Below are 25731 nucleotides of genomic sequence, written 5' to 3' on the forward strand. Positions count from 1 at the left end.
CTGTTTTTTATAGCAATCTGTTTTAATTTGATTTGATTTTATTTTGTGTATTTAAATTAGTTTTAAAAATTTAATCTCTAGCAAAAAGATAAAGAAAACCATTCCACTTTATTATATTTACAGAGTTTTCACACCTTAGCTTACGCTAACAAAATGTTCTTGTAAATTTGTTCATTACAAGACAATAGACTATAAACAAAATATATCTTTAAGGCATACAGAATAAAAAGCTCTTACTACAGTCAGAATTAGAAGTAATAAATTAAATGGTCCTCTTTTTGCTGGGGATTTTATGCATTTAATATTTTAAACAAGAAAAGACAAAAAATATTGTTAATATTTCAGTTTGGTATTTTGAATTTCATAACAAAAATCAACTAATCAAATCATTTTGTTTTTGTTGTCATTACTGGTCTGTTCTTGTCTGTTGTGGTTTGTTATTTTTTTTAACAAACCAGTAAAAAAACAACAAATGGCAATAGTTTTTTATATTATTGGCTTGATTTATGTTTCATATTTAAAATGCAATAAATAAATAAACGCTAGGATGCAAAACTGAAAAAGATTATTATGTTTTTAATCTTATAACACTTATAAGAATTCACATTTTGATTGCTTTGAAACATGCAAAGAAAATAAACATTTTTATTCAGCGTTTTTGGATCACAAAATTTCTCCTTGTAATAAAATTTTAAATTTTTTATTTAATAAAAAGATTTTAAAAATTACATAACCTAACTTCTTTCTTTTTTCTTTTTTTCATCAGTAATGTTTTCAAACGAGAAATAAATAATTACCCAAACTTCCACGTATCATTTTGGGTTCAGTCACATGAAGGGAAACAACTGTATTCAGGATTATGTATCGGTAAAAACACAGCTGAACTGCGTATTTAAATGCAAAATGAATTCAAAAACGAAAGTGATATTTACATTTTTTCATGCCCATCATAATGAAACATCCTGAACTATTAGACAGAGGTGCATTCATAAGTGGCTCTAATTTATCTCTATATGGCAAACTAATTTTTGGCTGTAAAATGTGAGCTTTTTGATATTTAATTCAAACTAAAAACTAAAATTAGACTTAACATGAAGTCAAGCAATGACGTCGTTTCGCAGTCTGGTTACAAAGAAGCGACTCGTTACATGACGGCCATTTTAGGTGAACGTTTCCCAGTTAACGCATCAGGAAGTGGCAAAGAGATTCGTCAACGAGTAGCGGCTCTGTTATCAAACCACACATTTGTTTTTGCAGGCAATGTTCACATAAAACAAAGCAGATTATTTATTTACCAAACGCAACAACTTCGCCGAAATGCGAACGTCACTGCAGCTATATGAGGACGAAGTTGGCGTCCGATTCAGAGCTTTGTTAAAGGGCCATGACAGTTTTAATGCCACTTTGGGTAACTTTGGAAAACAAATTACTTATAGAAGTTGTTTTACTATATCATACTTTATACATTTACATGAGTAATATTTTCAGAAAGTATTGCTACTCTTGTAAATAATACAAATCTAGTCATTTTGTGTTAAGTGAATCTCTTCTTCCATCTGTCAAGCCTGTTGTTCCCAGGTCAAAAAGATTCAGTAAACACTATACATTATCACTGTAAAGCACTTAAGTAAATTACAAATAAGCCTTGGTTTCAAAAGTTTTGCATTGAAAAATATTGGAAATAGGGCTTATTCTGCCTTCGTTTTCTTATTTTTGTGATTATGTTGTTTCTCGTTTTGGTTTTTAGCATATCAAGCTTTGCACATTACGTCATACATAGTTCTCATGTGAAGATCTATGTATTATGGGAACTTTGCAGCTGTCTGAAGTTAAATATCCTGCCAATAATTATTTCATTGATATATATTTCTCTTGTTGGCACTATACTTTCTTTTCATTGGTCTCAAAGGTTAATTTTGCTTTGCACAACGTTTGCCTACCAAGATGGCGGCTCAGTGATGCGGATTCTTTCCAGTTCAGTCTTGTGGGGACTCTTGTGTATTTTTTCTGTCTGATAGCATCATTATAAAATATCAAGTCAGATGTTCTGATCCCTTCTTTAAAAGTTATTAAAGGTACCCTTTTTACCAAATTGTTTTTTAATATATATATAATTTATTGGACCGTTACTTTTAACTTACAACTTTTGGGTACTGAGACCTTAATTAAGATTTTTTTCTTGTTGTTGTTGTCTGTTTTTCACAAATAAACTCAATCTTTTATTTAATACTAAATGTTTCTAAAGAAGCAACAATCAATATGGAATAATTCACCGATGGTTTGATCAATCTAATCAGTTCAGTTGCTGAACTGCAGAAATCAATCGTTTGCTGAAGCTACAAATCGAGTGCCGACTTCGGCGTCATGAAGTCTTCTGGGTGTTTCCATGGTGACATCAGCAGGCTGACTTGGTCTGACTGACACGTACTGGTTTGTTAAGAAACTGTAGCAGCGAGCGATCCAGGAAAGCTCCCGAACATTTCGGAAGGCAGAGCCCAGTAGGTGTGTTGGCCCCAATGTGTTTTGCTGTATGGTGGTATTTTAATGCTAGCTGTAAAATCGCCACCAAGAAGCAGCGGCTTCTTGGTGAAAAATGCCGAAGACGTCGAGTTGTGTTGACAGATTTAGCAACCGTTAGCTAGCTGGCTAACTAGCGGGCTGGGCTAGGCTACCGACGTTAGTTAACGGTGACTTTACAACAGCTATTCATAACCACGCTCTTTTTGTCTGTATTTATAAATCAACTTTTGGGCTACCTTAATGTTTTAACGACAAAGCTGAACTCTAACGTCTGTTTACGCAGCTTTTATTTGTTCGGTGTATTTGTGCATGGGTTCGTCAGCCGTTGACATTTGATGTTGACCAGTAGTTTAACGTCTTGTTTAAATTACGCAATTATGTTGTTGTAATTTGTTTTAATGGAGTACCAGTCGGTGTTTGATTCTAAATGCAGACTATTTAAAACGATTGCTGTTTTTTTTTTTTTTTTATTGAGAAAATGTCCCTGAGTTTGTTTTGTATTATTGGGTGTTAAATTTGAACTGAAAATGTTTTAAATATCTAAAACAACAAGAAATGATTACCAGAAATAAATCTGTACTCAGACTAGTGGAAAATGTAAAAAGGGATATACAATTGTTGACATTGTCTCTTGCATTTGATATGTATTAGCACCCATTGTAATAGACGCGTCAGCTATGTGTTATGTATGTCAACACAATTAATTTTGATTTAGAATAAAAATTTTCAGAAAGTCCCAAGATTGAATATATACATACAGATTACAAGTTTGAAAGGTTACAGCATCAAAACTGATTTCTGTGTCAAATCACACTTTTTCTTTGTGTAATATTAACAATATTTCAAATGACTGTTTTAAATGCAGTTATTGTTTGCTGATATATTTAATTGTATGTTGACATTTGGCATGCTAAATTGTATTCAACCTGTTTGATTGATAACAGAGCTTAAAATTGTAAAGATCCCAAAAAGGCCTATAAGCTCTGAGAACTGGTGAGGAAAATTAGTATTTTTTTTATTTGTCATAACGCATCATACTACCCAACCTCTCACAAGACTAGATTATATTATTTGTATATCTCTGCTAGAACTAATTTTTTAAAAAGGTGCAAACAATTATGTGCAGTAAAATGAATCCTTAGCAAATCCTTGTCCTTAACTATCATTGAACCTGAGCTCTCTTACAGAAACCAGTGTTTTATGGCCATACAATAAAAATTACAGGTCCATAAAATTAAGCAGTAATTTAATTTTGTTTCACAGGAGGCATTGTTGGATCAAAACACTCTTAAGATCCTGAACACCTGATACCATCATGAATGTGTTTGACCGCAACATCAATGTTGACGCCCTCTTCAGGTTCTCCCAAATGTATGTAAGCTTGTTTTCCATTCAGTGTGTGACGCTTTAACTCGTGTCGCCATCTCTCATGCTTCTTTTGCTGTGATCTTTGCAGATCTCACTCCACCCAGGTGCACCTGAAGAATGTGTACTCCAGCTTGGCTGCCTGTATGTTTGTGGCTGCAGCCGGCTCATATGTTCACGTGGTCACCCGCCTTTTGCAGGTAGGTCAGAATGAAATGCAGCAGAAGTAGGTTGAGCTTTTAAATTGTAAAGTTAAGTAGAAGCAGACAAATTTGAGCTAATTCTGTTGAAAAAAGCTTTTCAAAAGTTTTCAAAGATTACGCCCCAACCACCACGTCTCTGCCATGGTCTTATGACCAATTACAGTTCATTTACTTTAAAAAACCTCCCAACTTTTTCACTCCTTAGAATGACATTGGCAGGGGTGGAGTAAGTTAGATTTGAATGACTTTAAATGACATATGAATGTGATGAGATGTAGCATTTACAAAATGTTCATCCTTTGTGATTTAGCAGAAGTCGAGTCTTTCAAAAAAGTGATCTAAAGAGTTTAAAACAAGTTGCTTAGAGACACGTTTATGGGCAGCCAAGGTTCACTGAGATATGTGTGTGAAGAGGCTGGTCTGGACTGATAAGGCTGCTGTACATTGGGCTACGTCCACACACCTCATCTGGATGTTTGATTCCATTTTTTATTTCGTTTTATGAAATCAAATAAATTTTTGCGTGGTTCTTCATTCTACTCGTTAAATGTGACCACAGTCAGATTTCTGTGTCAATGGGTTCTGACCCCAAAAAGAGCAGCGGCAAACTTTTTACAAAAATAAAAATGAAAGACTCAAACTTTTATCGTAAATACTGATTAAATCAAGTTTCCATTGATTAGTTCCAAACAAAGTGTTGGCATCGCTTGTTTCAGGCATTGTTTATGTCCAGATTCTTCTGGTATAGAATCACAACACATAATCTCATGTCAACCATCCAATAACATGCAACATACCATTCAAACTGCAAAGAAAAGTCTGATATGGGTTGCACCTGTAAGCAATAAGAAATTAATTAATTGCGTGATAAAGTAAAATGAGTTTGATCATTTCCATTCTGATGTACAGGTCAAGATATTGAAATTGGTCTCAAAACAACAATATTTTAGCTAATTGTAATAATTACATTTTCAATTTATAGTCCAAATAAATGTGTCATGCCAAGCACATGGGTAGCCTGCTGTCTGAAGGTAGACTTGGTTTGGTTTAAAAAGTGATGGTACCGGTCCACAGTACCTTCCCCTGCAAACTCTACAGCTGATGGATCAGCAGCAACACTGAACACTCAGAGGTCTAATGAAGTCTGACCTGCATGGCAAGACCGGTTTGGGTGGGGATGTTTTAAATCATTTAAATTCTGTCGCTACGTGCCTTCTTTCCATTCTTTGCTCCATTTAATGACTTTAACCTTTCAGAGAAAGTGAAAGCAAACCAAAAATTCCTCTGGTTATTAGCTCCTACGTGAGAGTGGCAGTACATCTCTCTCTCTTTTCTTGTTCAAATCCTTATATCTGATTTAACTTCCATTTCTTTCTGATCTATAAACTACCACAGCATGGTTTCAATGAGCCATCTGTGCAGCCATTTTTTGTCTGGACATTTGTTTACAGCAACATGTTATTTTTTGTGTTCTGGTTGCAAACTGTGCTGGAGATAATGCTGAATATTTTGTTGATCTGCCATCTATCTCTACTTCCTACTACCTGATGAACTATTAGCTGGATTATTTTTCTGTTAACTTGTTACCAGGTTTAATATTGCTAATTGTTTATTCTTGAGAAAATTGCCATAATAATGAGGCTTTCTGTGTCCAGCAGTCTTAGTGTCTTTTTTGTATACGTTAAACGATTCAACACAAATGAAAAACTGAGACACCGCTTCCTTCTGATCTTCACAGTCAGAGTGTTTTGCATGCGCTAAACTTTGAGTGTTGCTTTAAAGCTCATTCAGATGTCTTTGAGGTGTACATGTTTTAAAAATGTCTCTAATCCTGAACGGTCTTCAGATTTTTATGCTAAAACTCTAAACTGTGTTTGAATTGGTTTTAATGTTAAAAATGTTCTCAGAGTTGATAAACGGAACTCAAACACACTTAAATTAAACGTTTGCAACCAAACATCGTGGCTATGAGATGACCTTTCTGTGCGCCGTCCCTCCAGGGCGGCGTGTTGTCTGTGATTGGCTCTTTGGCCATGATGTTCTGGCTCGCCATGACACCCCACAACCCTGAGACAGAAAAGAAGAGACTGGGAATCCTTGCTGGATTTGCCTTCCTCACAGGTAAACTGATTTATTTTCAGTTTAAATTTGTACATTTGGAAGTTGGTCTGTAATCATGCGAAGGTTCATGCCGGTGTTTACGCTCCTGTCTGCCTCTCCAGGCGTCGGCCTTGGCCCCACACTGGACTTTGTCATTGCGGTCAACCCGAGGTATGTGAAAGATTAATGTGTGTTTATTATCTAAACAAGCTTTAGTTGTTAGCCTCCAGAGCTTTCGGCAGCTGAATTTACTCCTCGCTCTGATTGGTTTCCTTCCAGCATCATCGTGACGGCCTTCCTGGGAACCTCAGTGATTTTCATCTGCTTCACTCTGAGCGCGCTCTATGCGAAACGCAGGAGCTACCTGTTCCTGGGAGGTAAAGGACGCCTTTACTAGAAGCTATATTGTTTTGGTCAAATATTATGACTTTACCCCGAATCCACTTCATGTGTTGTCAGGCACTCTGATGTCCGGCCTCTCCATCCTCTTCCTCATGTCTCTGATGAACATCTTCTTCGGATCTCTGATGCTGTTCAAGGTAAGTCTTGAAACATTTAGACATTTTTCTATCCCGACATCTTTATTTTCATCCTCTTTGACGGCAGATGTTATTACTGTTCACAGTCATGTTTGCATATAAACCCATAACTGCTGAATGACTCATTGTTGTGTCTGATAACGTTGTGGAAAACCTTTCTGTCTTTCCTCCCTTTCAATGATTTTTAGTTATTTTTGCAAGCTTAATCATCAGACAATTACAACTGGAGATGCACCAGCTAGGATTGCTAAAACAATTTCAAGTGAGAGATTTAAAAAAATATGCCAATATTTCTAAATCAGGACTGTCAAATCTTTTAAATTTAGTCAAAATTAACTTCTTAAATTGGATTTATTGTACAAAATGTACATTTTGCACCTTTTTGTACTTCTGTTTGTGTTTTAACTGCTTCTAAAAATAGCCAGGGCGTTAAAAAATAAAAAACATTCAGTTGTTTTTTTTGGCAGTAAGTTAATGATATTTGGTGTCTGGAAAGCAACAGCTTCTTTGAAGTTAAAGTGACAGGAGATCCTGAAACATTTCCTTCTGACTAAAATCTCAATATCTGACAATGATTTGGTGGAAAAAATGTAAAGAATATCTTTTGTAGCCCATAGACGTATCCTAACCTGTAAAAAGAAGCAAAGTAGGTCACCTTTAAATGAAAATAAAACACTTAGAGTATCCTCTCTGCTCATAAAAACACAGCATTCTGAATGCTGGATGTATTATATGTTTAGACTGCAGACTGGAATTCATTCCACTTTATTTATGGTTTTATGATTTCACGGTACATTTCTTCTGTTGGTGTCAAATGTATTATTTGCTTTGTTATGTTGAAAATTACAACCACTTTGAGTGCTGTGCATGTATTGTCACAGATGTGGTTTTTCAAAAGCAGTTTTTCTACAGCATTTTGCTGGTTTTATCTGTTTATTTTATTTAACCTGGAAGATAATGGTGTTATTCATCATGTTGTGTATTTCTGTCCCTGCCAGGTGCACATGTACCTCGGTCTGTTGGTCATGTGCGGCTTCGTCCTCTTTGACACTCAGCTCATCATCGAAAAGGCAGAGAACGGAGACAAGGACTACGTGTGGTGAGTTCCTCTCTCTGCTGTCGGCACGCCTCACCTGGACCTCCTAATCTGGTCTTCCTAACCAAATAACATGCAAATGCACGTAGAGACGCCATCAGCTCCCAGGCAGATGGTCCTAACCTTGTCTGTTCTGCTCTTTAAGGCACTGTGTGGACTTGTTCCTGGATTTTATCACAATCTTCAGAAAGTTGATGATCATCTTGGCCATGAATGATAAGGTACAGAAACTCCAGAACCGTTTCTCCATCCTGCGTTAGTCACGGGTCGGGTCGCAGAGACGTTCCTGCAGCGTGTCACCAATACTCCTCTGGGTCTCCTGGCCTCGAAAATGAAATAAAATCTACCAACCGATGGTGAATTGTCATTGGAGTTGCTCAGCAGACAGGAAGGAAACACTTTTCACATTCAAAATCAAAAATGCTTTCTTGATACCAAAGGGAAATGAAATGTAACTTATTTTAATTCAAAATGTTCAGAGTTATTGTTGGCAGGAAAGATCTCCTGTAGCAGTCTGTATCGCAGTGAATTTGAAGAAGCCTCTGGCCGAAGAGACTCACGCAGAGGATGGTCAGGGTGGTCTATAATGTTTCCATTTTTTATTTTTGAAGAATCCTTTGCATCATCATCTAACGAGGTTTCAGTCATTTTCTTCATACTTTCATTTAGCCAACACCAAATGTAGCTTTAAACATACTTTCAGTTTTATTTACTGAGGTTTACCAACTTCTGCTGCCACTGCATAAAAATGACTTGTTTTTATCTAAAGATAGTCACATTGAAAACAAGTTAAACATCTCATTAGTCTTCTATTTGAATAATGACATAAATAAGGTATTTAAACTAGAAAAATCTTTTTCAAATCATTTTCTGAAAAGTTTCAGTTTATTAAAAAAAAACAAACAGCAAATACAAACACTTCTTAAAAATCTTTAAAGTTTATTCCCTGATGTGGCTGGTTGGGCTTCTTCACAATGTAAAGACCGAGGCAAATGTTTTATATTTATAGAGAAAGAGAGGCAGTGCAGTGATTTCACAACCTACCTCTGATGTGTAGAGAAGATGATGGGGCCACAGATATACATTAACAGGTATGGCTGCAACATTCTGAGCTGTTGCTAGGACTTGCTGACTCATTATTGGGAGAGGTCAGAGGTCGCTGGGTGGCTCGGTTGGTAGAGCGTGCGCGCCGTTTGCAGAGGACTCCTGGGTCCGAATCCTGGTCTCGGATCAATGGCTGCATCTCTTCCCTTCTCTCTTTTCCAAATTTCCTGTCAATTTACTGTTCGATAAAACAAAAAACATAAAAAAAATAATGTTTAACAGCTGCTGTCTAAACTGAGCAGTTCCACTTTGCATCAAGAACAAATAAAAGCAGAATAATATAATGTTTAGTGAGAGTAAATATATAGTATAAGAAAATACAGTGCAGTTATTAAAAGTCCAGCAGTTTCTCCCTGAAGGAACAGTCAGAAGGGATTTTTGCAGCTGGTTCAAGATGTTCCTCTTTCCTCTCAGCTCCTGGTTTAAATGTAAGAGGTAAGAATAACAGACTGTACAGCAAGGCTTTGGAAAATACATACTGTTATTAAATGCACTCTGATCCCTAAACAATATTAAACTGATGGCTGTCTGTGGGTAATAAATAGAAATGTGTATTTGTACTTAAAAAAAGGACTATTTACAAGAAGTGAAAAAACTGCAAACGACAGCAGGAATGTAACAACTTGTTGAAGTTTGTTGTTTCCAGAAGGAGAGAGGCTGAAAGGACAAAATGTAGCAACTGCAACTTTCTGTTATCTTCTAAACTCTTTCTCAGCCTGAAAAATGCATTCTCCCTTTTAAGCCCTTTCATTTCTGCTTCCTCCAAATTGGTAAACACCTCACATCCACTAGTATAATTATGTAATTGTACAAGAACATAATTAACTGAGTTTTCTTCACTCTGTAATTGCCTCCACGCTGAAGAGTGTTGTCAGAAATCACGTACACAGGGGTTTTGTTTTCAGCCATTTATCATCAGTCAGGGTGGATTTCTGTCACCAGCTGGTTTCTTCTTCTATGGTTACAATCCAGCCTGAATTATTAGAATTTTATAAACCACAGAAAACTTTCAGCTGAACTTTAATAAATCCCTCATGTTGGACATTTCTCTTTGGTTTCTTTTAAGTAAATTTTGATGAGAACTCTTGAAAAAGATTTAGAAACAGTTTTATGTCATGTTATGTTCAACATAATGTTTGGGCAAGGCTAAGGGAAAAATAAGAAAATTAAGTCATAACAGTGCAAGATAAATCACAGTACAAGATGAAAGTCATGAGAATAAAGTCGTAATAGTACGTGAATAAAGTGAGTATTACAAGAGTAGTCATAATACGACATCAAAAAGCCCTAATATTATGAAAAATAGTTGTAATATTACATGGAAACTGATACTAGAATAGTCATATTACCAGGATAAATTCATAATACGAGAATTAAGTCACAGTTATAATAATGAGAATAGTATGACAAAAAACCATGAGAAATTGTAACAATGCCAGAATAAAGTCGGAATAATGAGAATAGTTGTACGACAAAACGTCATGAAATGAGAATAAATTCAGAAAACTTCCAGGGAAACCTCTACGACAGACTTATTACCAGAAAAAAATTGTAATCTTAGATTAATAATTTGGTAATTTTTTGGGAATACTTGTACACAAAAAATAGAATAAAGTGAGGAATGTTGAGCGACTTGTGAAGATACTTTGGTATCAGTTTTACAAGAGAGTCTTTTATAAAAGCAGGACTTTAAAACTGTTGTGAAAATTATACTTTTTATTTTGAAGAATGAATCTAATGGATTTAATGAGCTGGTCATGACAAATGTATAACTATCAAAACTTTGTACGAAATATCGCAACTTTTTTTTTGTAATTTTAAGACTTCTTTCCAGTATTGTTGCATCATTATCCTGCTAATATTAACATCTTATGACTTCTTGTAATTTCAACAACAAAAAGTCTGACCTTGACCTTCTGTAGTTATACTAATCAATTTTTTTGTTTCTTTTTTTAGGAAAAGAAGAAAGAAAAAAAGTAAAACCTGATGGAATCGATGGTCAAATATTAAAATCAGAAAAGGCACAATTTGCGATGCACTTGGTGCTTTTTTTTTTACTTTCTCCTTTTCTCAATCTAACTCTTATGTGGTCTTATGCTTTTGTTTTTTGATTGACTTATTTTTGAAACTTACAAGGGTTGAGTGTAAGTTTGTGGTACCTTGATGGTAGTCCCATGTTGGCTGTGGAGAACACAACACTGCAGTGATCAGGCTCGGCCTGTAGAGGGGGGTGTTGCCTAACAGGCCCCAATTCTGAGCAGCGCTTGAAGTTTCTTACTGTTATTTAGTGCCATAAATTAAGACAATAGACTCGCTTTTAAGACTCATGTAAGATTCAGAAGCTGAATACTGTTTAATTTCTTTTTGATTTTCTTATTTATAGTTTTCCTCAGTTCACAGTGATAAAATGTAAGATTAGTGTCCCATGATTTAGAGAAAATAACCTGCTATAGGTTTTATTCCCTTTCCTTTTTCCTGTTTTGTGTAAGAAATGTTCAAACAGAACCTGTCAGAAAAAACTAATCCCAATAAACCCATCCAGACGGACATAAAGTCGCTGGACAGTCTGGTTTATAAATTTAGACATGCTGGGGAAGGAGACTATCCCATCTGTCCTTTTTCTCTTTTCTTTTTCCCCCACTTGTTTAACAGTGACAGGTCTTTCATCTGGAACCGGCCTCTTGTAAATTTCCCTAAAATCTGCTGTTGAACCTTTATTCTGCCAAATAACAATGTTAACCAGGCAATTTGGCAGCAGCGCAAAATTATTTTTTTCTTTAATTGTATACTGTGAAGATTTTTTGTTGATGTATAACGAAAACTACTAATTTGATATTCGCTCAATAAATGTGTTGAACAGATTAACACTTCCTGTTTTTCCTCAATTATTATATTTTATAATAATCTGCTTAGACACAGACGTGTAAGGTGCTGCACTGCACATTTTCTCCACTTTTTAAGGATGTTCATTTGAAAAAGTAAAATTGTTAAAAAAATTTTTCTTTGCTATGTAATAAAAAAACATTTTTCTTCGAGATGCAGAAAAAATTTATAAAATTTGTGTGAAACTGGAATCCAGATGAGAAACTGAGAGGACGAAGGTTCTTGAGCGAGCAGCGAAAATAAATGTGAAGTAAATTCAGTCTTCCAGTTGAAAAACTGAACATTTATGACAGAATAACAAATGTTCCTGTTTGTGGGTTTCCTCAGAAACAGGGTTGCAGAAAAAAAAAAAAAACATTGTTACAAAGTGAAGTGGAAATAGTTTGGTCCTGACAGGTTAAAGGTTGTTGGTCGGTGGCCATTACTGCTGCAATTACCCACACAAATGATAAATTCAGAATAAGTTTGTTCAGTCTTCTTCTGCAGAAAAATCTGGATCACAGACAAAATATTCAGATGTAATCCTAATCTGCAAACTACGCAAGAACTTAGATTTTAAATAATTACTTAAAACAATTACATGGAGTTAAAATTTTCCAAGTTGATTCATCTAAAAGAGCAGCGTAGTGGCGGATAAATGTCCAAACTACAGGGATGTGTAGTTTGGACTCCTGACCTTCAGACGGTTTTTGTTTTTTCTTCTTTGAATTATTTTCAAAATCTGGCACAGAATTTAGATTATAGCGCTTTTATCACTTTAATGATGCAAGATAAACGGGAACAATAGAAAAACAAATGTGTGCATTGTTTTCTAAATAAAGTGCAAAAAACAGCAAATCAAAACAAAAACCTTTCTATAACTACAAAACAAAAAAAATAAATATTAAGGGAATCTAAAACTAAATTATCGACCCAACACTTGGTATCTTGGATCAACAAGCAGCATCAAAGAATGTAAACTGGCATAGACGACGTCTGGAAACAAAATCCATATTTTTTGTTCTGTATTTGAGAACATTGAAAATAAAACAAAATATCTCACTGAATGCCTTTCCAGCTTGAACCTGAATCCTGCACTTTGGGGGAAAACAAAAACACTTGAAGCGACCTTAAATCAAAACACTTTTATTTAGAAAGTTGAAAAAACGGCAGTAAGGATTTTCTATTTGCTAAGAAACCAACGGCGGAGATGGAGAAACATAAAGATCAGAGCTGAATCTACTCGGCAAAATGGACTGCAGATTTCACGTAAAGATGATTTCAAATAAATAAATAATAAAAAATACATTTCCATCAGATGATGTAGCCTTTTTTTCCCTCTAGTCCATGTTATTATTGCTGGCATATATTACCTTTAAAATGCATTATGATTCAGAAACAGACACGTCCCTGGCTGTGAAAAAAATACCAACATGATCAATAAAATTATTCTTTACATTAAAACATGATGATACATGAGAAGCAACCAGAGAACACAGACATGAACATTCTTTGTTTTTTTTTATTATTATTATTTTTATTATTTTCTAGGCGCTCTCAAGTTTTGTTTTTAATCTTTTCTCAACACTCTACGGTGAAACGATGTCAAGAAGAAGAACAGTATTTCACGACGAATGAAGAGTTTTCTACCAGAATGAGAACGAAAAAACAAAACGTTTCTGAGCGACTAGCAGGAGTACGGAAGAAGATTGGGGCCGCTGGAAAAAGAAAAAAAAAAAAACTCAGAATTCAAGAATTCTAAAAAAAAGTCATAATTTTGAGCTTAAAAGTCAGCATTCTAAGAAAAAAAAACTGAATTCTAGACTCAGAATTCTGGAACTTAATATAAAATTCTAGAATTGAAGATTAAAGTTAAAATTTAGACTATTTTTCAGAAAGTCCAGAATTCGATTTTATTTATTTTTTTCGGTGGCCCTTATCCTCTTCTGTACAGAAGTGACAACCTCTTGTGCTGATCTTTAGCTGGGCCATGCGTTTTTTTTTTGTTTGTTTGTTTTGTTTTAAGTCTTGTATACATCAGTTGAAGAGAAGTGTCCACAGTTCAGTCTGATTGTGAAAAAGTGAGCAACCTAAATTATTTTGGCTTCACGTGTTTTGGAAATCCTGAGGAGAAGAAATCGATCCGTCTTTTCCAGTTGCAACAGCTGACCGACGACAGCAAAAGCACAAATGTTTTCTTCTTCAAGGTGAGCAGCATCAGTACGCCGGCGTGTCAGGGCCAGAGCAGATAATAATGAAAAAAAAAAGGAGGAGTACATTTCAGCCAAAAACCTTTTCAAACAAAACTCAGAAATTGTCTGGAAATTTTTTTTAAACTCATAGAATTTCCAAGTTTTTTTCTAGAAAATTTCTGAGATTAATCTCAAAACTTCTTTTTTCCTAGCAAATTTTTGACTTTTCCAATTCAGAAAATTTCCAAATATCCAACTTTCAACTTTTGAAACTCATAAATCTCCAAGAGTTTTTGTAGAAAGTTTTTGAGATTAATCTCCAATTTTCTTTTTTCCCCCTCTTTTGAAATTCAGAAAATGACTTTTTATAATTCTAACTTCCATATTCTTTTTTTCTGAGATTAACCTAAAAAAGTCTTAGTTTTTCTGGCAAATTAAAAATTTTTCAAACTCAGACATTTCCCAGTTTTTTCTACACAGCATCTAATATCAAAATTTCTAATTTCCTTGGTGGAAATGTACTTGTCCTTTTATTTCCTCCATCTACAATGGCCCCAATATGCCGTCGTAGCTTCAGAGTGAACAGATGGGGCCTCTGCCCCCCGCAGGCCCCCTCTGCCATCACCCTTGGCTGCCGCAGGATGACAGACTGTCGTACAGCGAGTCGCTCAGAGACTCGGGGGTTTCGAGGACCTGAGGGCGGCTGGGGGAGAGCGCCTCCTCTGGCCGCTCCCTGAGCAGCTCAAGCCCCGCCTCCCGGCTCATCTCGGGTACGCTGGGCGCGCGCGTCTTCCCCCTCCGGCTCAACCCGGACTGGGCCGGGACGGGCAGGCTGCCCGGGTCCACCACTCGACTGGAGGACGGGCCGCCGGCTTTCATGTTCTGAAAGAAAACAATTTATGGTCAGCTTATGTAACAGCATCAGGTCCAGAAGACAAAAGTGGGTTGCAGCTGTGAATTTTTAATATTAAAGCCATTAATAATTTCAGAAGAGAAGAATGTAGTTCTGCGTTTTAGCATTACAGAGATTGTTCACGCATCACACAAGACGCACACAAAGCCGTTTTTGTGCTGCCTAAACGCGACTTATTCATCGAAATTAATATTAATACCTCAGTTAGAGGTTGTGGAATAATTGTTGTGAAGAATTAGAACTGTGTTTTTCACTCTTTAAATGCAATAAATGCATAAAAATAATTTGCTAAACAAACAACTTTGATCTTTAGTTTGTCTTGATATGTTTAAGGAAAATATACAGGAAGGATTCTGCTGCTTTGATTATATAATAAAGTGAAGGTGTGATAAGTTTACTGTTTTTGCTCTATATTTTGCGTTGTTGCCACTGACAGGAATTTAAATATTGTTTTTCTATTTCTATACTTGTTTGTTCTTGTGTTTTTGACATGTGTACAGAAAATAAAGACATGAAAAATATTGAAGTAAAAAAAAAGTACCAGTTTCTGTGGCAGATTTTTTCCACTCAGACAATTTTTCCATGTTATAAGTTAAAAATCTCCCAGCTTTTTTCACATGATATTAACTGTATTTCTTAATTAATGGAAACGCAGCATTTTGCAAGTGAGGTGTGGTAAAACAAAAGCCTGTAATGGATCAGAATAACCTTACCATGATATTCTGATTTATTGAGATACATTGGTAAGTAACGTTTTCGCAAATTTATTCAAACTTTTTTTTTGTTTTATGAAGGATAGCTCACCCCTCTGAACGGGGATCCAAATGTTACAGCATCTTCCTCTTCCTCCTCTTCCTCCACGGCCAGGTAAACCTCTGCAGGTCCGGCCGGAGTCTTCAGATTGGGGAACGTCCAAGTCTTGGAGCGAGGAGAGAACACGTTTGCTCCGTGTGCCTCTTTATCTGCAGATGGAAATTAAGACGAATTAAAACCTTCAGGAGAAACAAAGGCAGGAATGCACAAACATTTTGCACCAAAAATCCTCCAGGTTGAAAGGCTTCAGGAGGAAAAATGTACTTTTTCCCCTCCAATATATTACTGTGAATTCTTTCTCTTTTACCTGCACAAAAACAAATTAATCAAGTAACATTGTGATAAACCTGACATTACACTGCAAAAACACAAACTCTTACCAAGTACTTTTAGTCTAGTTTCTAGTGCAAATATCCTAGTACACTTTAAATGAGACAAAACTAACTTACAAATCACTTTTCAGCAACTTGTCAATGTTTCCTTAATATTCATAAATAAGTTAGTTTCACTGGCAGATTGAGCTGAGATAAACTGGGAAGATTTATTTTTTTTCAGGCACCTTCACGTGTGACTCCGGCGGAGCTCCTCCCCTCCAGCATGGAGCAGTACTGGATGGTGGGAATCAGCTGCTTGTGCGACGTGAAGCATTCCTCCTGCGACGTCAGCTCCCGGTCTAGGGTTCGGGCCCGCCGCCCGGATCGACCCGGGGACCCGGCGGCGTGGTGCTCGGCCCCCGCCCGCCCCTTGGACGGGCCCCGGCCCGCGGCTCCGCTGCTGCAGTCAGGAAGAGGGAAGGTACCGATGCCGCTGTCCAGCGTGTAGGTGGAAGCACCGGAACCTGCAGCAGCAAAGAGGAAGCAGGTTTGGGAATGCTTTAGGATCACACTTTAGCATTAGAAAGTGTTGAAATCCCTCTTGGATCTGCAATCCAACCATTAATTTGGAAGTATTATACAAAACTCAACATTTTTCATATTTTGTTCTTCTACTTGGGTTAAAAACACCTCAAGAGATTAAAATTAAGCAATAAATTTGTTTTTTGGTGTCTGGAAAATGTGTCATTTCAAAAACAACTTCACAAATTAGCAGGCACTGACCCAACCTGTTACCGAGCAACCCAACCTGAACTCCAGCCCATTTGGTCAGCTGGTTTTAAACCAGAACGGGACATCAGATCTCAATCACACTAGAAGCTTTTCTCTCATTAAAACAACTTTTTCCTCTGTATTTTAAGAAGTTTTTCGCTGAGCTTACCTCTTTATGCTGCTGGTATTGTGTTTTATTTTGTGTTTTATTGCCACAGCCTGGCTCTAATACTGGCTCTAAAGCCACTTTTTGAAATCCTTTCTGAGAGTTGTACGACGATCCACGCTAAAATCATTTTTGTTTTATTGCCAGAACATTAGCAAATTATTTGCAGAAAAAGATGAGATTTTTTTTCTCAGATTAAACATCTTAAAATTTAAAGAAAAAAGTTTTCATGAGAAAAAAAGCTTCGTAATCAAGGTCTGACGTTTCCAGTTCGGTTTGTGTGATTCTTTCTTTGAAACAGACACACTGCTTCCATGATCATTTTGAAATCCTGCTGCTGATAAGAATTTGATGCTAATGAACGAGGAGCTGATGTGAAACGATCACAGACGTCACAGACTTTTGAAAAAAAACACCTTGAAATCCCTGCAGATGTCTCTTACCTGCAAAGTGCTGAGAGTGAACCGAATCTGCGAGGTTTTCATCTGATGTGATCTTGCTGATTCTGTCTGATCCCTGCATGAAAAGAACCAGAAAACAGTGAACGCTTGAGAGACAAACTGCACGAATCTGATGCCAAATATGGACTTTAAAGCTGAAATCACATAACCAGGTTTTCTTTTTGATGATCTGATCAAAGTTCTGGATGCTTATTTTAGTCTAAGCTAAAAATGAAGAATAAAGGAACCTTCTCCATGTCTTCATGACTGGTGGTGTGACTGATGACGCTGGTCTGCTGAGTGAACACCGGCTTGGAGGTCTTGCAGTCGAACGAGAGGCGGCGCTGCGGCAGACTGATCACTTCCTTCCCATCCACTCTACAGTCATCAACCACAAAATGAAGTTAGCCGACCTCGTTAGAGGCTACACATATATTTCTGCATTCTGAAACCTGCAGTTAGATGAAAAGGCTGAAAACACTTTGATCCATGGCAAGGACTCACAGAAGGACGACCTCAGTAATTACAGTTTCCATACATTGATTGCATACATTAAGAGTCCAAAATAGCAGCTAGAGAACTTTATTGTTACTAGATTTTGGTTATTTGCTTTTAATCAGCTGTCAAATTCAAATGTTTCCATTTTTGCTCCCTGGAAGTTATTTTAAAGACTAACCCAGTTTTAAACTCATGTTGGGTTATTGTAATGGAGCACAGACTAACAGAGTCTCCACTGAGAACAACTGCAGCCTTCTATGTAAATAACTGCCTCATGCAAATGTGATGGTGGCTTAAAATAAGATTCACATGCAGCACAGTGAAACGTCGGCTCTTGTAAAACGGCAGGAACCTGACGAAGCTACATGAACGTTTTGATGTCCACACAGAAACCTGGGCCAGGAACATACAGATTTTTACATACACTAAATAAAAAAAGCACATTTTCTCCTCGTTGTGAAATTAAACCTGAATTAACTTTAGCTGAATTCAAAAGTGTCACATCAATTTGTTTGGTATCAGTGATAACTGTATTTTAGACTGTATGACTTGGGTCTACAAAATGTTCTTGCAACGTTTTCTGGCATTTAGGAAATGTAAATCATTTGTTTAATTCTTAGGGGCCTAAAACAAGAGAGGTTTACCTTCAGAAAGAAGAGAAAACAATGTCTTTTCATTCAGTGAATGTAAATATGTGGTTTAAGCTGTATGATTCTAGAGGTGACCACAACATAAAGGCTGATGAACTTTGGAAAGTTGTTTTTTGTCAGTGCATTCCCCAGATTGCTGAGCCTCGTTTCTGAAACTAACTCACCATCCTGGAGCCCTCACCTGTTAAGCAGCTGTTGCATGAAGTTGTCAGAGCGTCCCCCTCGGTACATTACAGCCAGCTGTCCCTGAGCTTGGTCCATCACCACCTCACAGGAGTGGCCCCTACCGGACCTCTCCACGTAGGCCCTCTCCTCCTCGAGGGCCCTCCGCAGGCCCTCAGCCTTCTCCATCAGAGTCGAGATGTTCAGACCTTCCACGCCTTCTTTGCATCTACTGGCCATTTTGGAGTCTCTGCTCACTGAGGGGATGTTTATCTTCCACTCCTTCTTCTCGTCCTTGGTTTTGGTGGCGTCTGTTTTGCGGCTCAGCGCGGGCAGCTTGCTCTTCTTCAGGCCGAACCAGCTGGCGATGCCGTTTGAGGCTTTCTGCTTGACTTCACTGCTCTGCCCCCCGCGGTCCTGCTCCTGAAGCTTCAGGACGTTCTCCTCGATCCCCTTCATCACTTTCTGCTCAATAGCAGATTGTGGAGTGGGAGCCGGCGGTAACGGCTTCTCCGCCTCAGACGTCGGGGGTCTCGGAGGAGGAGGCGGGAGGCTGTCTCCATACATTGGATTCTTCTTTCCTTTCCCGCTGATTTTTGTCCTCTCCTCTGACTTCGATGAGTAACGCGGCGTTTCCGAGGGCTTCCCGCCCCGGTGGACAGATACACCTGGGCAAGGTTTGGAGGGCGACTTCGGGGGGATTTTGTTAGGACTGTTGCTACTCTGGGGACCACTTTTGACATTGTAAGCCAGATTCAGGGAGCCAGGACACTTGATGTTGTTGCGTAGAACCTGGGGAGCATCTGTGTTGGGAGAAGGTAATCCAATTTTGCTCTTGGAGCCCTCAGGCTTGGGTACACACAGTTCTGGTTTACCTGATTGAGATTTCCCGGTCTGTTCGTACATCTGAGATGGACCCTGATACTTCAAACCAACACTGCTACTTTTAGGTTTACTATCTAAAGAGTCTGAGTACTTTGAATGCCTCTGCTCCTCTTTGTGGACCTCTGAGGATCTCTCGGCCATCTTGCTTCTCTCCTCTCCCGGGGCGCCCTCAATCGCTGCGTCAACAGGCCTGATTTGTAAATCCTCAGAACTCCTCAGCTTTCCCAGCGCCGCCAGTCTGTCTTTGAAAGCGTGGTGACTAGAGTCAGCCTGGGATCTACCCGCCCCAGAGTTAGGCCTCTTGGGGATGGATGAGGAGTCACTTCTTCGGACAGGAGGCGGCGGAGGCTGAGAGGCCGCCCTTATGTTCATCTCATGTTTGTCTCTTGTTCTTGGGTAGCTTGCTTGACTCTGAGCTTTGTTGAGGGCGGCTGTGTTTGGCAAACTGTGATGGTTGACCCATACTGGACTGTCTGAATCCTCTTCATCATCAGACGTCGACTCCGACGTAGATGAGGATGACTGCTTTCGCTGAGGGGAAGGATTCGGGACACTTTCTGGTAAAGACTTAACAAGCTTCCTCTCACCACCGTTTGCCTTTGCTTGAGTTGGGATAGTACTTCTTTTCTCACGACCCTGGGTTGGCTCTTCTTCTCTGGAGGCGGACATTTCCAAGACATTTTCATAATGGGGGACCTTTTGGGAAGCTCTGGGAGAACCCAAGGATGCAGCAGATGGATTTTCCAACTTTGAGCCATCACTGGTTTTTGGTGCAGAGAGACTGCTGTAGCTTATTTCCTTAGGAGTCAGAGAGCAGACATCTTCAGGCTGTGGCGGGGAGGTCGGTGCCGAGTGTGTAGCAGGGTAGGACTCGGACCTGGACGGTGGGGGTGGGGGCTGCTTGCACCTCTCCGTGGTGGTGGCTCTGCGGGAAGGAACCGGAGAGTGATACACCTCGTAGTTGTTGGTGCGACATGGGATTCTGGAGTTGCGCGTGAGCTGCGGGCTCAGGCGAACTGCCGCGGTTGGTGGCTGGGCCTTGTCCCCTATTGTCGGGATCTTCAGGAACTTGAGCAGCTTGGATGGGGAATTGATGGCCGCAGCTTTGACATCATTGAGGCAAGAAGGGCTCGGACTGACGGATGCACCGGCTCGGACTGAGGAAGCTTCCTGGTCTGTGAGGTCTCTCTCGGGGATAGTTGAGGGGTCATTCAACGTGGTGCTGGACGAATGCCCCAAGCCGTTGTGAATGCCGCTGCTTGTATCCGCAACACAGTGAGGGATTTGCATGCTCTCCTCTACAGAACGGGGCAGATTGGAAGTGCCACAGAAACCAATCAGCTCCTCAGAAACAGCACTTTCAGAGCTGTCCTGTTCCACTCTGGCCACCTCCAGACCCTGAGCTGTCTCTGTGGCTGAGTGGGCTGAGGTGCCTACTGGCTGCTGGTGGACCTTGTTGACGGTACATTGCTTGGACTCTCCTGCTCTGGTCTTACTGTGACATTCGCTCATAGCAGCTGCGGGAGCATGACTCTGGGTGGAGGAGCTGGCTTTTGATGGACTACAGACATGGTTGCATGGCTTCGGAGCATTGTCCGGACTCCTTTTGCAGTGTAAACAGCACGTGCTCGCTCCCTCACACTTCACCGCCCCGTCGCCGTTGACGTGCTGGTGTGCGTCAGCGTCGCTGCAGGAGCAGTGACAGTGCGTGTGGTGGGACTTGCACTGGACCGGGTGGGGGTCTGCGGTGGCAAGAACAGCCTCTGTTGACATCAGCATCTGGCTGTAGTCGCAGAAAGACAGGCTTGTGGTGGACGGGTGGAACTTCAGGGGGTCCGTCTCCTCCATTTTGCGCAGGACTTCCAGGATGTGCGCTTTCTTCTTGAAGAATGGAGACAGGGCCTCCATGGAGGCGGCGGGGCCACGAGGGCCTGGGGAGGCATGTTGGGTGCGGAAGCCATTTCCCTTTTGAAAGAAGGAGATTAAGATCAAAAGTGTATTCAGTGTAGACACCTAAACAAATTGAACAATCCAGTTCATGAAGACCTTTGAGTGCATGCGCACAGGAAATGACTGTGAAGGAGATTAGCAGCCTGAGCTAAAAACAAAGCAAAGGTCAGAATTCAACACACCCACAGGTGGGGTTTGTGGACCCACTATTTTCTTCTCAGTGTCTGTTAAAACTCTACATGCTTGACTCTTTAATAATCACCTTGGCTTGTGCTTCAGTCTGGGCCGGCTCCACCTGTTTGGCCGAGTCGTTGTGCAGCTGTGCATTGTAGTCTGGGAGGGTTCCCGCCTGGACCTGTAACAGGAGAATCACGGGGCAATTAGGAAGACTGCACATATGCCAGAGGCCATTAGAGAAACACAAAACAATGAGACGGTTCATTTTTGTAACTGTAGGAACAAAATGAGACACAGATTCACCGCTGCGTCAGGGAAAAAGCTTTTAGACATTCAGACAATTCATCGGTGATTAAATTTAGATTTTACAATAATTAATACACTTTTCAACCAAGAAATACAATTTGTTGCCACAACTACACAAATGATAATACACTGCTCTACATTACAACGTCACTGAACAGAAGTTTAGAACCAATCAAAGTCAGGATGTGCCTCAACTTTCTCCAGCTACACAGAAACGAAACTTACGCTGTCAACTTTGAACCTAAAGAGGGACGATCTGGAGGCAGCACACAGCTTCAGTCATTACAAATACAAACTAAAGATCAGGCCCGAAATCTGGATGTAGTGATGAACTCTGACCTGAACCCACAGAGCCACATAAAGAGAGTTACAAAATCGGCCTATCGCCTGAAGAACATTTCCAGGATTAAAGAATTAATGTCCCAGCAGGATCTAGAGAAACTCGTGTGTTTTTCTTTAGTTGCATGGATTACTGCAACTGGGCCTAAAATGTCAATCAGACAACTAGAGGTCTTACTCTGGATCAGAGAATGGACCTTAAAATGCTTCTGTACTGAACGGATTGGTACTAAAATACATTTGCTGCTGTTGTATAAACCTTCCAGACCTCTTCTGGCTTTCAGCTTCTGTGCACCACAAATCTGAAACAAACTTCCAGTTTTGTGCAATTTTGCAGAAAATTGCAAAAACACTGACTTCCTGGAAATCAAGTCTAAAAGTTGATGAGCTAAGAGTTGCTTATCAGTATATTTGTTGTATACTTGATAATGATTTGGATTATAGTATCTAACAAAATGTGATCTTCATTGCTTGTTTCATAATTGATGACTGTGTTATGTTTTTATGACGTAAAGCACCTTTTATTGCCCTGTTGATTAAATGTCCTGACTTGACTTCATTCATTTTAAATATTTTTTGGGACTCGAATAAGTAAAAATGTAATAACTTTCTGCCCCAAGAGATATTCAAGAATGACAGGTCAGCATCTTCCATGCCTGACAATGATATCATATCTAGTACAGAAATACAGAGGAGATCATTTCAGTTCAAATTCAAATATCTGCAACAAACGTTTCAAGTTTTTCTTGCATTTTCCGTGAAAGTTGTTGTGTGGAACTGTGATCCGAGTTACCTGGTAGTGAGTGGTGGGGTGGTTGGGCAGCTTCTGCTGGAAGAGCTCACAGAGCGCTCGGTTCTGCCTCTCCAGGTCAAACACCAACATCTTCAGCTTGATGCACTCCTCCCGCAGATCCTGCTCAGAGTCGGATCACAGCGACTTTCTGTTTACATCTAATCCAGGGGTCAGAGGCCAGAGGTTTAGATTCAAGACAAACTGAAGTTTGGCGTTACCTTCTGATTAAGCAGAGCCTGGACCACATGATTGGCCACCTGTCAGCGAAGGAGAAAATCATCACAGTTACGTTTGGGCGCTGCGTTTTCTGAACCATTAATTCCCGACGTGGACTCACCTCATCTAAGCAACGTTCATACGCTTCCCTCTGGCTCTCATTCGCCAACATCAGAGCAGAGTTCTCCGCCTTCAAAACGATGAGCGACGGGTGAAAATCAGATGTTTACAGATAAACACTAGAACTGCTGGACAAGATGATGGCGGTGGGCATTTAGAGGATCAATTATCACAACAGATATTTTGATTTGTTGTTGTCGTCACAATAAACTCCAACTAACTTTAACCCCCAAAAATGTCAGAAATGTTAATTTCACAATTTTTTTCCAGTTTGTTCAATAAAAGTAACAATAAAATTTGAAAATATGATTAAATGCAGTTATGATCCAGGAGTTAATGATATAAATCATACTTCTTTATCTGTCAATTGTCTTAAAAACAAAGCAAAAATTTGTTATTTTTGTCACTTTTATTGTTATCACAATAATACTAGAAATTATGGTAAAACTACGTCCCTGTCGCCCACCTCTACAACATGATGATTTGTCAGAAAAACCCAAAGTATTTATAAACATACCTATGTAAAAATATTTGCCGTTTCCTCTAGGGGGCGCCACAGCAGATCGTCCGACTCCAACCCAAACACCATGATCTGGTTCTGTGTTAGAGGTCTTATTAACTCACCTCCAGCTCTCGGAGTCGGTCCATCAGTTCGCTGCTGTTGTCCTCCAGGTAGGACTCCACGTCTCCTTCCTCGCCCTCCTCTTCCTCGGAACCAAAATCCTCATCACACGTTCTCTGTTCTGCCTCATCCGACATTGTTCTCATCTGCAACAAAGAGAGGAATTCTGCTGCCATAACTGCGGCCATCTTTATCCTAAACTAAAGGCAAAGCTACTTTGGACGAACATGTCAGATGTTGGTTAGACACAGTAAAATAAAGACTAAAGTGTTTAGTTGGATAGAGACTTTTCCCAATGTTTGAGAATAAACTTGTCTTGAATTTCTAAGCTTTGTTCTGTGCAGCAAAAGCTTTTTGACATTTTAAACTAACCATGCTTAGCATTTAAGCTAAGTAAGCTACTGTTTGGATCATCCAGGCCAGCAGAGGGTGCCAACTCTCTCTCACATGCACAAACAAGTGAACAATCCAGATTTGTCGTTCAAAGTGTAACTAAATTCCCTGTGAAAGCAAAACGCTACCCAACACCTAATTTAGAAAAATGCCACCAAAAGTGGGCGGAGCCAAGATACGCTGGGGGGCGGGGCCAAGTGTGGGGATGTGTTCAGGTCAAGAGTCGCCAACTTAGCAATTTTGTCGCTGTGTTTAGCAAATTTAAGATACTTCCAGTAATTTTCCTTTTTAAGCAGCACCTTCTAAGTACCAGTTTAGACACTTAATGCTAAAAAAGTTTATTTGGGATTTTGTTACTCTTTAATAATAAAGCCATTTTTAAATTAATTTTAAACCGACCAATTTATTTCGTATAAATTGGTTATTCGGAGTTAACGCTTTGAAGTGTGAGTGGTTTGCAGTCATATATCCGTTTTTTCTGTATACACTGAATCACATCTTAAAGAAACTAATTGCAAATAAATCTTAACAAATTTTATTTTGCAATTGCCCGGAAACAAAACTAATTTAACTTTGACAACGGTTTGAAAGTTTCGTACCAGACGGGTCTGTCTCTGTAATCACAAATACTTTTAGATCACCAGATCTTAATATCAAACAAAGATAACCAGAGTAAATATAAATTGCAGGTTTCAAATGATGAAAACTGAGCCCAGACCTAATAACTGGTTGTGCCGCCCTTGGTGGGAAGAACCGCTAACAAGCGTTTCTTATAACTGGTCATTATCTTTTACACCCTGCGGACGGATTTTGGCCGGCTCTCCTTTGCAAAAATGTTTTAATTCTCCCCAAATGAAGGTTTTCAGGCCAGAAATATCCATGTAAGGTCACTATGCTTTGTCTCAATTGGATTCTAACATTTAAATCCAGACTTTGACTAGGCCACAGTGGATTAGAAGTGGAAATGTATGACAAATTTTTGAGGATTTAGTCAGGAGTAAACTGTTCTGGGGACGTTTTGGTTAGATGTCTATGAAGCACATTCCAATAATCCAGACGAGACAAAACAAAAGATTTCTATCTCAAACTAGGAGAAAACAGAAGTGAAGCTGGAAATGTTTCACACAAAAAAAAACAACAGGAATCAAACCAGGGATTTGACATGATTCCAAAGTTTCTAACATAAACCAAAAGACTCAAGAATCTTCTCTGTCTTTAGAGT

The 25731-nt window shown here is 39.1% G+C and overlaps 2 protein-coding genes across 6 annotated transcripts in view; one reads left to right on the top strand and one right to left on the bottom strand.

Moving 5' to 3' along the window:
• The first annotated feature begins 2386 nt into the window (after window positions 1-2386).
• tegt (testis enhanced gene transcript (BAX inhibitor 1)) lies at window positions 2387-11792 on the top strand. 3 transcript variants are annotated; one of them, XM_055056711.1, is made up of 10 exons: window positions 2387-2502; window positions 3784-3891; window positions 3977-4085; window positions 6089-6209; window positions 6311-6359; window positions 6468-6565; window positions 6648-6727; window positions 7726-7826; window positions 7969-8044; window positions 10884-11792. In XM_055056711.1, the coding sequence occupies exons 2-10, from the start codon at window positions 3836-3838 to the stop codon at window positions 10905-10907; spliced, it is 714 nt and encodes a 237-aa protein (XP_054912686.1). In that variant the 5' UTR covers window positions 2387-2502; window positions 3784-3835; the 3' UTR covers window positions 10908-11792. The 3 variants fall into 3 exon arrangements, with proteins under 3 accessions (XP_054912686.1, XP_054912683.1, XP_054912685.1); XM_055056708.1 differs by lacking the exon at window positions 10884-11792 and having other exon boundaries at window positions 7969-8178; XM_055056710.1 differs by lacking the exon at window positions 10884-11792 and having other exon boundaries at window positions 2396-2498; window positions 7969-8178.
• Window positions 11793-12919: 1127 nt separating this feature from the next.
• The window catches only part of nckap5l (NCK-associated protein 5-like), a 43368-nt gene continuing 30556 nt past the window's right edge, over window positions 12920-25731 (bottom strand). For 2 of the 3 annotated variants that reach the window (XM_055056695.1, XM_055056697.1), the window contains exons 3-13: window positions 24119-24262; window positions 23496-23564; window positions 23377-23415; window positions 23159-23278; window positions 21806-21898; window positions 18728-21558; window positions 17647-17776; window positions 17402-17474; window positions 16267-16545; window positions 15699-15856; window positions 12920-14863 (exon numbers count right to left, since the gene is read on the bottom strand). In XM_055056695.1, coding sequence (XP_054912670.1) covers window positions 14603-14863; window positions 15699-15856; window positions 16267-16545; window positions 17402-17474; window positions 17647-17776; window positions 18728-21558; window positions 21806-21898; window positions 23159-23278; window positions 23377-23415; window positions 23496-23564; window positions 24119-24262 — 4197 coding nt within the window. In that variant the 3' untranslated portion in view covers window positions 12920-14602. Of the gene's footprint in view, window positions 14864-15698; window positions 15857-16266; window positions 16546-17401; window positions 17475-17646; window positions 17777-18727; window positions 21559-21805; window positions 21899-23158; window positions 23279-23376; window positions 23416-23495; window positions 23565-24118; window positions 24293-25731 lie in introns of those variants that run through there. The other variant, XM_055056694.1, reaches the window with a different exon arrangement.

This window comes from Poeciliopsis prolifica, unplaced genomic scaffold (genome assembly GCF_027474105.1).
Source record: "Poeciliopsis prolifica strain line A6 unplaced genomic scaffold, Auburn_PproV2 SCAFFOLD046, whole genome shotgun sequence".
NCBI classification, from domain to species: Eukaryota; Metazoa; Chordata; class Actinopteri; order Cyprinodontiformes; family Poeciliidae; genus Poeciliopsis; species Poeciliopsis prolifica.

What these genes read in the sequence shown, in the direction of transcription:
- tegt (XM_055056708.1), top strand. Translation starts at nt 3,836, where the DNA reads ATGAATGTGTTTGACCGCAACATCAATGTTGACGCCCTCTTCAGGTTC. An exon ending in GTCATTGCGGTCAACCCGAG is followed by an intron (nt 6,360 to 6,467) that starts GTATGTGAAAGA and finishes GTTTCCTTCCAG; the next exon opens with CATCATCGTGACGGCCTTCC. An exon ending in GAGCTACCTGTTCCTGGGAG is followed by an intron (nt 6,566 to 6,647) that starts GTAAAGGACGCC and finishes ATGTGTTGTCAG; the next exon opens with GCACTCTGATGTCCGGCCTC.